General features: G+C 41.9%; 1 protein-coding gene across 4 annotated transcripts in view; it reads right to left on the reverse strand.

The window, feature by feature from the left end:
* LOC109897876 (guanine nucleotide-binding protein subunit alpha-11) overlaps positions 1–14524 on the reverse strand; it is a 79071-nt gene that overhangs the window by 6633 nt on the left and 57914 nt on the right. For 3 of the 4 annotated variants that reach the window (XM_031833277.1, XM_031833276.1, XM_020492507.2), the window contains 4 exons: positions 8965–9149; positions 7734–7888; positions 3669–3797; positions 1157–1286 (listed from right to left, as the gene is read on the reverse strand). In XM_031833277.1, the coding sequence (XP_031689137.1) occupies positions 1157–1286; positions 3669–3797; positions 7734–7888; positions 8965–9149 (599 nt within the window). Of the gene's footprint in view, positions 1–1156; positions 1287–3668; positions 3798–4261; positions 4391–7733; positions 7889–8964; positions 9150–14524 lie in introns of all 4 variants that reach the window. The other variant, XM_031833275.1, reaches the window with a different exon arrangement.

Below are 14524 nucleotides of genomic sequence, written 5' to 3' on the forward strand. Positions count from 1 at the left end.
TGACAGTAAATGTTACTTATCCTATGAAGAAACAACCCCTTCTCTACTAGAGCAAACCCATATATTTGGTGGCAGGTAGCCTAGTGGTTAGAGCGTTGAGCCAGTAACCGAAAGGTTGCTAGATTTAATTTTTTAGTTTAGCTGACAAGTTAAAAATCTGTTCCCCGGTAGGCTGTCATTGTAAATAAGAATTTGTTTTTAACTGACTTGCCTAGTTAAATAATAAAAACTTTGGTCATTCATGAGCTCATATTAATCGAAGATACTGCTTGATTTAATAACAGTTCTAACAAAATAGTGAATCTAGCCTAACAAAAAAAGAAGAAGAATCTGGTTAGAAAACACATTGCCAATTTCCACTGCATACAACTCAATTCAGTGTAATTTTAAATTCCTGACTGCACTTGATAAAAACAATGAAATTGTCTAGTGAAACAATCATACGGCTTTCAAAATATCATTGTACCCTAGAGACCAATTTACAAAGACTCCCATGGCATTTATAGGAAATAAAGGTGGGGTAGTGATGAGATGTATTACTCCCATCCTCCAAATAAGTTCACCAAATTTTGGGGGGAGGAATCAATAAATATGTAGTTGAAAAATATAATGAGTGGAGTAATGCGCATGTTAGGATTAACTTTGCTCTTGTGAGCTTGCTGTGGTCTGCGTTAAGTCTATGTGAGAGCAGATCTTTGGCATTATATAATCCCATTATCCATGCAGAGGCACCCATCCTGTCTGTGTGTAAGGAGGGCCTGCTCTGCTGCTCCTGTGACATGATGTTTACTGTCAGATCAGGTAGATCCAGTAGCGAGAGCAGTGCAGGAGGATGTGGATGTCTCTACCCTCCAAAATACTCCGCTCTGCTCCGCCTGGCAACGTGGTGCAGTGCTGTATGAAACACTCTCTGTCATATGACCCATCAGACAGTTTGTTGTTCTAAACCAGCTCTCTCCGATGACTAAACAGCCTGATCATATTATCCTCATTTCATCTGGAGCTGCAGTCAAAGGGACACCAGCAAAATGGAAAACAAAACAAAATACAGACTCATACACAAACAAGCAGCATATAAGAAGCTACTATCTACCGTATGACTGTAAATAAGAGACTAATGACAGTGTGCCTGGTGTGTGTGTGTGTTCAATCTCACCTCGTTATCAGACTCCACCAGAACCTGGTCGTACTCGCTGAGGGCAACCAGGAACATGATGGACGTGACGTTCTCAAAGCAGTGGATCCACTTCCTCCTCTCTGACCTCTGACCCCCTACATCCACCATCCTGATTGGACAGGACCCAGATGGAGAGATGAATATAGGAGAGAAGTTTTCAAAATTTGGCTACATTCAGACATTGATGGCAAGTTAAAAGGGTTTTTTATTGTGGTAACTAGGGTATCCAACTAAATCATTTGGTGAAACTTAAACATTTGAGGTTAGTCCCATTATCACCTTTTAGGATTCATAATGCCCCAAATCTAGCAATGAATACGGTTAACTGTCAAAAGCAAAAATATAATATATATCAAGGAATTAAAATGATTGTTACATTGGGAACAGCACTTATAATGCAATAAGATCTATACCCTTCTGATCTGCTTTTAAAATACATCAGTGCAAAGAAGCACTCAAACCCACTTGATTGTGTTTACCATCATATACAACTATTTGGAAAACATGATTATGTAGACATTATGTTCCTTTATGGTCAGGATTGTCAGTTATATGTTAACGTATGAGAATTAAACAAATTAAACGCATGTACAGTAAACATACTGTACATGCGACATGCATTATGCTATCAATAACTTAAATTGATCATTAAGTTGGATAACTTATTATGCACTAATGCAACATACAGTACAGTAAATCAAAGAAAGTGCAAGGACAGGTTAAACGACCCAAGTTGAACCAAAAAGAAAAGAGAAAAGGTGTGCACTGTGCAGAGCCACATCCCAGCCCATTCCCAGCTAAATGGATGCAGGTGTGCCAGAGAGGTCAAATCGGGATGGCATTATCCCGCTTGGAAGCAGCATCTAAGTCAGCCAGTGACTTCAGATTCAGAGCACAAGCCCAGCAGCAGTGTGGGGAGGTAGGCCAGTGCAAAAAGGAGAGAGGAAAGGGGGGTTAGAGGGGAGGATACAGAGAGGGAAAGAAAGAATACAGGGAGAGTGGGGAAAAATGGGAGAGCAGAGGGCACCTCCATCACAGATCAAGCATGGGTACCGAGTGGAGGCAAGGATTTGGGAATACCGCTACAGTTGTTTTCCAAACATTACTTTCATGGATTTCATAGAATTTTGCATTTATAGATGATGGATCAGATTAGCCATCATGCAACTCAGAAATCCTCCTATTTTCCAACAGTGGTTTAGTTGATGGGAGAGATCTATTAGTCTATATCCATCTTATCAAAGGAGGATCAGGGTTACTTTCGTAGCCTAGTGAGCAGCAGCTACCGCTGTCCGTCCCTGGCTGGCTCGTCCGCAAAGTGAGAAGGGGCGTTGATAAATGGGGTCCTCTAGGACTCCTGCCTAAAATAAAAGCTCCTTCGCGTCAGCCGGCCTCCTTTCCTGTAGCAGTGATGGGTGACCTACTTAGAAGGATAGGCTCTCCTATGGAGGATGAGCCCAGAGAAATCATGACATTCTCAACCACTTCAAAAAGGCAATTAAGAGAGGGAAGCACCACGGCCGAACGCAGCAGACATACATGTTTACTTTGTCTTGTTTGGTAAAGAGGGGGGCTCCTTGCATCACAAGTCTCTCCCCATCTGACTAGCCAAATATTCTCATTGAGATTTAAATGCGGATCGTCTGGATTTGCTTAAATCCTGAGGAATATCTCTGTAATATATTATTATATAGGCTACATGTCCTTAAACACTGTTGTAGTGATTCACAGCCTATCCATCCAGTAGCAGTAGAGTGAAGCGATGGAGGGATCCTCGAGTCCAACCTCATTGTGAGCCTGGGAGTTATTTCTAGCGCTGCTGCGCGTAGGAGGGGCTGACATGCTGGCTTCCTATCGATTTGCACTCTTTTGTAATCGCTCGTTCGCTGGTTTCATCTCCTCATGATTATCCTCTTGGAGGAGGGGGGGGGGGGGCTGTTCTACACCTTGGTGCCCAGTGATCAGTCTCTTCCGCCTGGCCACTTCCAGGAGCCCCCCCCCCCCCCCCAGCTCGACTGGCTTGGCCCAGACGACACTAACAGGCAGCATGCCTGGTTACATCATAATGACACCAGACTGGGTTACAGTCCTGGAGTACACGGCTTCTCAACATCCCTGTTATGATGACTAAATCATCAGATGACTAACTGGTATTTAGCTCATCATTCTACTCCATCTAGTATTGTACCATGCAAAGCAAGGGGCTGAAGTGTTGTTCAGTGTTCATCTCGAGGATTAAATAGTGACAATTAAGACTTGACGGGCCTGAGACAATTATGATGGGTGGGTAAAAACTGGAGATCAAACAACAATGAGGAATAAAATTAAGCAGCAGGTGAATCAGTGTTCATGTTGATCTTGTGAGGGAGAAAATTATCAATGTTCTCTGATATCACACAACGCACAGTCAACATGAATATTGAAACAATTATGTATTTCAGAGGAAATACAAAACACTAGGAAGGGAGTAAAAGTGTGAATGTCTTTCTACCTGAAAATGATGCTTTGCAAGTCGAAAGGGTATTCAATGATCCCTGTGGTGGGGATGCGAACCCTAAGCACATCTTGTTGGGTTGGTAGAAAGTTGGGTTCAGCAATACGATCCAGATCGCTTAGATAGCTAGAGATCGGGAGAAAGAGAGACAGGAACGACAAAGAGAGAGAGAGAGAAGCATGACAGCAGATACCCCCCTCCAAAGCAAGTGGACCAGTCAGTCTCAAACAGGAGAACCCATTCCTGAGAGCTCTGGGGGGTGACCCTTCACCTGCCACCTCTACCACCTACTAAACCCCCCAATTATCTCCCAGAAAGTGAGTACAGTACCTGATAGCAGCTCTCAGAGACTCTGTTAAACCTTGCATTATATTATATTGAGTTCAAATTGAGGCAGTCCGCAAGTTCACTAAATACCCCTTTTCCTTTTTTGGTTATAGTTAGGAGTAGTGATTTGGCCTCAGACAAATTCAGAGCTGCTGATAGGAAGGAGTCTCAGAGAGCACGCTACCAGGACCCAGGGCTGTGCGGCCAGCAGCAGTGGGGGGCAGAATAGTGGCGGAGGTATAGGCAGCACTTCACACCAGTACCTGAAGATTACATTCTCCAGGTCAAAAGGGTACTCAATGATGCCAGTAGTGGGCACCCGAACCCGCAGCACATCCTGCTGAGTGGGCACGTACCCCTTGGTCGCTATTCGCTCTAAATCTCTAAGGTAACTGTGGAATGAAGGGGGACACATGACACGTGTGCCTGACGCTGCACAATCACCTGCACACAGACAAAAACCAGGTACACACACACCCTCTCTCTTTCTCATGGAAACAGAAATACATACAGATAATCACATACATTGCACCCCTTGACGTTTTCCACATTTTGTTGTGTCACAGCCTGAATTTGGAAATTGATTTAATTAAGATGTGTAGTCACTGGCCTACACACACACACACACACACACACACACACACAGTACCACATAATGTCAAAGTGGAATTATGTTGTTAAATTTTTACAAATGAATTAAAAATGAAAAGCTGAAATGTCTTAAATCAATACGTCTTCAGTCCCTTATGGTAAGCCTAAATAAGTTCAGCAGTAGAAAGTTGCTTAAAAACCAGTTATGCATTAGGGGGCGCTATTAAAATTTTGGGGTGAAAAACGTTCCCGATATTTTGTCACGAAAAGATGCTCGACTATGCATAGAATTGACAGCTTTGGAAAGAAAACTCTGACGTTTCCAAAACTGCAAAGATATTGTCTGTGAGTGCCACAGAACTGATGTTACAGGCGAAACCCAGATAAAAATCTAACCAGGAAGTGCCGCATTTTATGAAACGGCCTCATGCCAATGACTCCTTATATGGTTGTGAATGAGCTACGAATGAGCTTACGTTTTCCACGTATTCCCCAAGGTGTCTACAGCATTGTGACGTCTTTTTACGCATTTCCATTGAAGAATAGCCGTAAGGGAGCATATTTATCAAGTGGTCACATGGTGTCTCCCGCAGAAAATCTTGCGTAAAATACTGAGGTAGCCATTTTTCCAATCGTTTCTTATGAGAAACCAATTGCCTCGACGGATGTATTATCGAATATATATGTTAAAAACACCTTGAGGATGGATCCTAACCAACGTTTGCCGTGTTTGTCGATATTATGTAGCTAATTTTGAAAAAAGTTTGGCGTTGTAGTGGTAGCATTTTCCAGTCGATTTCTCAGCCAAGCATGATGAACAAACGGGAGCTATTTCACCAAAAAATATATATATTTTTGGAAAAAAGGAACATTTGCTATCTAACTGGGAGTCTCCAGAGTGAAAGCATCAGAAATTCTTCAAAGGTAAATGATTTAATTTGGTTACTTTTCTTATTTTGGTGAAAATGTTGCCTGCTGCCAGCAGAGCCTAGCATAGCATTATGCCATGATAAACTTACACAAATGCTTGTCTAGCATTGGCTGTAACACATATTTTGAAAATCTGAGATGACAGTGTTGTTAACAAAAGGCTAAGCTTGTGTTTGAATATATTTCATTAATTTCATTTGCGATTTTCATGAATAGGAAAAATTTCTAGGGGTATTTATGTCCGCTGCGTTATGCTAATTCTTTTGAGGCTATGATGATTACAATCCCGGATCCGGGATTGCTAGTTTCAAGCGTTAACAAGTAAAATAATAAGTTGCAGCAACTCACTCTGTGTGCAATAATAGCGTTTAACATTATTTTTTTAATGACTACCTCATCTCTGTACCCCACACATACAGATAATTGTAAGGTCCCTCAGTTGAGCAGTAATTTCAAACACAGATTCAACCACAAAGACCAGGGAGGTTTTCGAATGCCTCACAAAGGGCACCTATTGGTAAAAAAATACCTAAACAGACATTGAATATCGCTTTGAGCATGGTGAAGTTTTTAATTACACTTTGGATGGTGTATCAATAGACCCCGTCACTACAAGGATACAGACGTCCTTCCTAACTTAGTTGCCGGAGAGTTGTTCAGAGATTTCACCACGAGGCCAATAGTGACTTTAAAACAGACAGAGTTTAATGGCTGTGATAGGAGAAAACTAAGGATTGATCAACATTGTGGTTACTCTACAATGCTAACCTAATTGACTGTACAGAATACAAATATTCCAAAACATGCATCCTGTCTGCAACAAGGCACTAAAGTAATACTGCAAAAAATGTGGCAAAGATAAACTTTTTGTCCTGAATACAAAGTGTTATGTTTGGGGAAAATCCAATACAACACATTACTGAGTACCACTCTTTATATTTTCAAGCATAGTGGTGGCTGCATCATGTTATGGGTATGCTTGTAATTTGGGAGGTACAGGATAAAACAAACTGAATGGAGCTAAACACAGGCAAAATCCTTGAAGAAAACCTGATTCAGTCTGCTTTCCACCAGACACTGGACGATGAATTTACATTTCAGCAGGACAAAAACCTAAAACATAAGGCCAAATCTACACTGGAGTTGCTTACCAAGAAGACATTGAATGTTCTTGAGTGGCCTAGTTACAGTTCTGACTTAAAATAGGCATGAACGTCTGTGGCAAGACTTGAAAATGGCTGTCTAGCCATGATCAACAAACAACTTGACAGAAGAATTACAAAAATTATGTGCAAATATTGTACAATCCAGGTGTTCTTAAGAGGCTTACCCAGAAAGACTCATTGCTGTCATCGCCGCCAAAGGTGATTCTAACCGGTATTGACTCAGGGGTGTGAAAACTTATGTAAATGAGATATTTCCGTACTTAAATGTTCAATACATTTGCTAACATTTCTAAAAGCATGTTTTCACTTTGTCATTATGGGGTATTGTGTGGAGAATTTTTTTTTTGAATCCATTTGGAATTCAGACTGATAAAATGTGGAATAAGTCAAGGGGTATGAATACTTTTTGAAGGCACTGTACATTAATATATTACAGCTGTATCCTGTTACTACTCACAAACTAACGGTAGGCAGTATCCGTTTGTAACAATTATCACTAACCCTGTTAGGGGGGCTGAATCACAATAGCTCAAGTCTTTAGGGCCAAGTAACTTAACATCCTAAAATGGTCCATGTGGACATTTGGGTTCATTTTTACAGTCCTGATAACCTTATCAGTCATAAAAACAGAGTAGCCTAATCACTACATTGATTCTGAGTCATATTACAACAAAGTGTTTTGTCCCTGGAAAGCTATAAGCATTAGCCATGGTGACAAAGTGCTTACTCTGCATTTTAGGGTTGAACAAATTCAGACCTATAATTCTACATAACAAACATGAAATTCAGGTCTCGTTAGGTTAGTTCAAATAGAACTAAGGTGGAGCAGGATGAGAAACGTTGCCGTCTGTTCTTCCTCTTTCCATCTCTGTTTTTTTCCCTCTTTCTTTTGGGCTCTTTAAATCTCTCACTTTCTCATACAAAACACTATTTAATAGAGTCAGGGAGAGATGATATTCACTATTATGCTAACTCATTCTCTTCAATTTAAAAATCTCAATCTCTAACCACTGTAGCTATTGTGTGTGTATCCCAGAAATAGACTTACTATTTGGTTGAGTCCGAGAGCTGATATTCGCGTCTGCGGTCGTAGGCCTCCTGGATGCCAGGGTCAGTCCAAAGCATCTTTATTGCACTGATGTAGGGCTGTTCGAAGGAACACACCTTCTCCACGTCCACTTCTCGCACGAGCAACGCATTGGACTGGGGGGAGGAAGAGGACACCAGATAGGGGAAACAGTTGGAAAAGAGTAAAAGATTGGATAGTGTCACTCACATTCACTGTAACAGTGCTCCAGGATTATTTACACATTTCTGCATTCTGATCAGTTAAATCAGAACATGCTAGGTCATTTGTACAGATTATTATCGATCAATTTAGGCCTAAAGACAGACTACTGTCTTGCCATTGATACATTCAGGCCTCTCCTCGGCAGTGACTTAGTGTCTGTACCTGGACAGAGCAGATTGGAGTAGCTGTAGCAGTCCATTACGTTTTATGGCATGGTTTACAGCCACTTTTATGGTCTATTTGAATACGGTTTGCATTTGATGATGAGGACATATAAAGCTGTGGCTGGACAATTCGATGCGGAGATTGCCAGCCAACAGTTGCCAGTGAGCGGTCCTATGAGTGGATGAGAATTCAGACAATGCCAGAAGGGAATTAGTCCGTAGCTGATTTTGTAGTAGTATTCCCCACCTAGGCTATACTATGACTAGGCTATAGAAGTCCTGATGGGTGCACCTCCGGTTCACCAGTCCTAATTCAAATACATCAATTTCACTTGCTATGGATATCTGCATGCAATGCCAAGTTACATGCATACAGTTGAAGTTGGAAGTTTACATACACTTAGATTGGAGTCATTAAAACTCGTTTTTCAACCACTCCACAAATTTATTGTTAACAAACTATAGTTTTGGCAAGTTGGTTAGGACATCTACTTTGTGCATGACAAGTAATATTCCCAACAATTGTTTACAGACAGATTATTTCACTGTATCACAATTCCAGTAGGTCAGAAGTTTACATAGACACTAAATTGACTGTGCCTTTAAACAGCTTGGGAAATGACAGAAAATGATGTTATGGCTTTAGAAGCTTCTGATAGGCTAATTGACATCATTTGAGTCAATTGGAGGTGTACCTGTGGATGTATTGCTGCTCCCATTAGTGATCCCTAGTGTAGCCTCTAGATATATAAATGAAATACATTGACCAATATGGTCATTGTCCAATGAGTTGACCCCAATCCCTATCCCCAAGTCAGACTCACCTTGTTCTGTTCATACTTGTACTGGATCTTGAGGGTCTCGGAGGCCCGGATCATGGACTGCATGGAGGTGAAGATGTTCTGGTACACCAGCTTGGTGAAGCCTCTTTTGTCCTCGTCAGTGTAGCCCGTCCCATGGATGATGCGCATCTGTTTGATGAATGTGCTCTTGCCACTCTCGCCAGTGCCTGAGTAGACAGAGAGGACAATGAACAGATTAGACCAGGGGCTCCCAAATAGATTCAGTTTGAGAGTGCAGTCCACTATCCAAGACACTGCGGTACTCTTTTATCCACAGAGAAATATGTTGTATCCCTCACAGCGCAGATACAGTCGCCCTATGTTTAAGATTGAATCCATAGCCGTGAAACTGCCATGTCCATTTGCAAAATTACGAGGAAGTTACTTGAAATAACAAATTTTCCCCCTTCGGACATCATTGTACATGCAGTTGAACAGCAGGGTATGTACGATTATTATAATTTTTTACCATGAATGATGGATGCTGGATGCAGTGTTTCCTACTTACAAAGCATGTAGAGGTCTGTAATTTTTATCATAGGTACACTTCAACTGTGAGAGACGGAATCTAAAACAAAAATCCAGAATATCACATTGTATGATTTTTAAGTAATTAATTTGCATTTTATTGCATGACATAAGTATTTGATACATCAGAAAAGCAGAACTTAATATTTGGTACAGAAACCTTTGTTTGCAATTACAGAGATCATACGTTTCCTGTAGTTCCTGACCAGGTTTACACACACTGCAGCAGGGATTTTGGCCGACTCCTCCATACAGACCTTCTCCAGATCCTTCAGGTTTCGGGGATGTCGCTGGGCAATACGGACTTTCAGCTCCCTCCAAAGAGTTTCTATTGGGTTCAGGTCTGGAGACTGGCTAGGCCACTCCAGGACCTTGAGATGCTTCTTACGGAGCCACTCCTTAGTTGCCCTGGCTGTGTGTTTCGGGTCGTTGTCATGCTGGAAGACCCAACCATGACCCATCTTCAATGCTCTTACTGAGGAAAGGAGGTTGTTGGCCAAGATCTCACGATACATGGCCCCATCCATCCTCCCCTCAATACGGTACAGTCGTCCTCTCCCCTTTGCAGAAAAGCATCCCCAAAGAATGATGTTTCCACCTCCATGCTTCACGGTTGGGATGGTGTTCTTGGGGTTGTACTCATCCTTCTTCTTTCTCCAAACACGGCGAGTGGAGTTTAGACCAAAAAAAAAAACTATATTTGTGTCTCATCAGACCACATGACCTTCTCCCATTCCTCCTCTGGATCATCCAGAGGGTCATTGGCAAACTTCAGACGGGCCTGGACATGCGCTGGCTTGAGCAGGGGAACCTTGCGTGCGCTGCAGGATTTTAATCCATGACGGCGTAGTGTGTTACTAATGGTTTTCTTTTAGACTGTGGTCCCAGCTCTCGTCAGGTCATTGACCAGGTCCTGCCGTGTAGTTCTGGGCTGATCCCTCACTTTCCTCATGATCATTGATGCCCCATGAGGTGAGATCTTGCATGGAGCCCCAGACCGAGGATGATTGCCCGTCATCTTGAACTTCTTCCATTTTCTAATAATTGCGCCAACAGTTGTTGCCTTCTCACCAAGCTGCTTGCCTATTGTCCTGTAGCCCATCCCAGCCTTGTGCAGGTCTACAATTCTATCCCTGATGTCCTTACACAGCTCTCTGGTCTTGGCCATTGTGGAGAGGTTGGAGTCTGTTTGATTGTGTGTGGACAGGTGTCTTTTATACAGGTAACGAGTTCAAACAGGTGCAGTTAATACAGGTAATGAGTTGAGAACAGGAGGGCTTCTTAAAGAAAAACTAACAGGTCTGTGAGAGCTGGAATTCTTACTGGTTGGTAGGTGATCAAAAACTTTTGTCATGCAATAAAATGCAAATTAATTACTTAAAAATCATACAATGTGATTTTCTGGATTTTTGTTTTAGATTCCGTCTCTCACAGTTGAAGTGTACCTATGATAAAAAATTACAGACCTCTACATCCTTTGTAAGTAGGAAAACCTGCAAAATCAGCAGTGTATCAAATACTTGTTCTCCCCACTGTACCTGTAGAGTTTATTGTTTCAAACAATACAGTAGGTCCTAAAATGAACTAAAGGGTACATTTGAGATATTTAATGTTTAGTACATTTATTTTATAGATTTTCTTTATCTAGACATATTCCATATGTAAACATTATAAGAGTATTAGGACACCAATATATTTTCTGTATCATGTACAGTTCACAGATCATAGGGTCTTTCAGGAGGCATTTATAGGTCTAAAAAGTGGCCACTTTCATCAAGATTTTCCCAAAAATGGTTTGTGATACGAATGTAAAAAGCATGTCATGTAAGCTTCATCCCTATTCTGACGTTTGTGTGAGAATTGCCAAAACAATGACACAAAAAATATTTTCTGTAATATTTTACAATAATATTTATTGTAATTTGTACATTGTTTTTACTATGTGCTGCAAAATTAATGGCCCCCTGGGGAAAATAAAGACTTTACAAAGACGATTAGTGAGCACACTAACACAGACACACACTCACAGGTGAAACTTCTGCCCTGACAACCCAGTTTCCTTTCTACCAAGAGACCTAAAGCTTAGCACATAATGCTACAAGTATAAATCGATACAGGTGCATAATGCTACAAGTGCATGGGGTGGTTGAAGAGATGTGCGGAGAAAGAGCCTCAGATGGCCTATATTGTGTGCAGACATTCCCGATGCCCACACATATTGCGACTACAGACCTGAGACTAAATGAATCAGGCACCATAGAAGAGCAGAGCTCATCATGGAGAGTGAAGGAAGTTGTGAAAGGTCCCAAAACAGTGCAGGTCCCAAACCTTTTGCATCTGTATATAGACATTCCTAACGGTTGTGTCCAACAATGGGAAATTTAAGAATGTTGAGTCTACACATAAAATAGCAAGTGTAAAGAATGTTTAAGTATTAACCTCTTGAAGCTAGGGGGCACTATTTTTATGTTTGGAAAAATAACGTTCCCAAAGTAAATGGCCTATTTCTCAGGACCAGATATTAGAATATGCATATAATTGACAGATTAGGATAGAAAACACTCTAAAGTTTCCAAAACTGTCAAAATATTTTCTGAGTATAACAGAACTGATATTGCAGGCGAAACCCTGAGAAAAATCAAACCAGGAAGTGGCTTCTATTTAGAAAACGCCATGTTCCATAGCCTCCCATTGCTCCATTTAAAGGGATATCAACCAGATTCCTTTTCCTATCGCTTCCTCAAGGTGTCAAGAGTCTTCAGACATAGTTTCAGGCTTTTATTTTGAAGAATGAGCGTGAACGACCATATTGCGTAAGTGGATAGGTGGGGGCTCAGAGTGAATTGTGCGCAAAAGAGAAAGGTGGCCATTGTTACTCCCGGTCCTAGTGAAAAGCCAACTGTCCCGGTTGATATATTATCGAATAGATATTTGAAAAACACCCTGAGGGTTGATTATAAAAAACGTCTGACATGTTTCTGTGGACATTCTGGATATAATTTGGAATTTTTGTCTGCGTTGTCATGACTGCTCTTACCGGTGGATTCCTGGGCATATCGCACCAAACTAACGGAGGTATTTGGATATAAAAAATATCTTTATGGAACAAAAGGAACATGGTGTCGTCTAACTGGGAGTCTCGTGAGTGAAAACATCCGAAGATCAAAGGTAAACGATTAATTTGATTGCTTTTCTGATTTGTGACCAAGTTACCTGATGCTAAGTGTACTTATTGTTTGGTCGATCGATCAACTTACAAACGCTTGTATTGCTTTCGCTGTAAAACAATTTCAAAATCTGAGACGACAGGTGGATTAACAAAAGGCTAAACTGTGTTTTGCAATATTGCACTTGTGATTTCAAGAATATGAATATTTTCTAGTAATATTATTTGACTGTGGCGCTATGCTATTCAGCGTTGCTGATGACAATTATCCCGGATCCGGTATGGGTGGTTCAGAGAGGTTAAAGCACTACCCCGCCCGCTGTCTTACCAAGATAATTAGTAAAAATCCAAATAACTTCACAGATCTTCATTGTAAAGGGTTTAAACACTGTTTCCCATGCTTGTTCAATGAACCATAAACAATTAATGAACATGCACCTAAGAAATGGCCGTTAAGACACAAGCTTACAGACGGTAGGCAATTAAGGTCACAGTTATGAAAACGTAGGACACTAAAGAGGCCTTTCTACTGACTGAAAAACACCAAAAGAAAGATGCCCAGGCTCCCTGCTCATCTGTGTGAACGTGCCTTAGGCATGCTGCAAGGAGGCATGAGGACTGCAGATGTGCCCAGGGCAATAAATTGCGATGTCCGTACCGTGAAAAGCCTAAGATCACGCTACAGGGAGACAGGTCAGACAGCTGATCGTCCTCGCAGTGGCAGAACACGTGTAACAACACCTACACAGGATCGGTACATCACACCTGTGGAACAGGTACAGGAGGGCAACAACTGCCCGAGATATACCAGGAACGCACAATCCCTCCATCAGTGCTCAGACTGTTCGCAGTAGGCTGAGAGAGGCTGGACTGAGGGCGTGTAGGCCTGTTGTAAGGCAGGTCCTTACCAGACATTACCGGCAACAACGTCACCTATGGGCACAAACCCACAGTCGCTGGACCAGACAGGACTGTCAAAAAAAATGCTCTTCACTAACGAGTCGCAGTTTTGTCTCACCACGGGTGATGGTCAGATTCACGTTTATCGTCGAAGGAATGAGCATTACACCGAGGCCTGTACTCTGGAGCGGGATCGATTTGGAGGTGGCGGGTCCATCATGGTCTGGGGCCGTGCGTCACAGCATCATCGGACTGAGCTTGTTGTCATTGCAGGCAATCTCAACACTGTACGTTACAGGGAAGACATCCTCCTCCCTCATGTGGTACCCTTTCTGCAGGCTCAACCTGACATGACCATCTGGCATGACTGATCGTCAGCCATACTGCTCGTTCTGTGCGTGATTTCCTGCAAGACAGGAATGTCAGTGTTCTGCCATGGCCAACGAAGAGCCCGGATTTCAATCCCATTGAGTACGTCTGGGACCTGTTGGATTGGAGGGTGAGGGCTAGGGCCATTCCCCCCAGAAATGTCCGGGAACTTGCAGGCGCCTTGGTGGGAGAGTGGGGTAACATCTCACAGTAAGAACTGGCGAATCTGGTGCAGTCCATGAGGATGAGATGCACTGCAGTCCTTAATGCAACACTGACTTTTGAGCCCCCCTTTGTTCAGTGACACATTATTCCATTTCTGTTAATCACATGTCTATGGAACTTGTTCAGTTTGTGTCTCAGATGTTTAATCTTATGTTCATACAAATATTTACACATGTTAAGTTTTCTGAAATTAAATGCAGTTGAGTTTATATGCACTGTATAGCCTTACCTATGGCTTGTGCATTGATGAAACTGGGTATCAGCCTACTCATTGACACCCACAGAAAACAATTCTCAAAAGTTTACACAAATATTAACATTAGCCCTTATTGAAGGACTGACGACTATGGAAAA

Source organism: Oncorhynchus kisutch, linkage group LG10, assembly GCF_002021735.2.
Source record: "Oncorhynchus kisutch isolate 150728-3 linkage group LG10, Okis_V2, whole genome shotgun sequence".
NCBI lineage: Eukaryota > Metazoa > Chordata > Actinopteri > Salmoniformes > Salmonidae > Oncorhynchus > Oncorhynchus kisutch.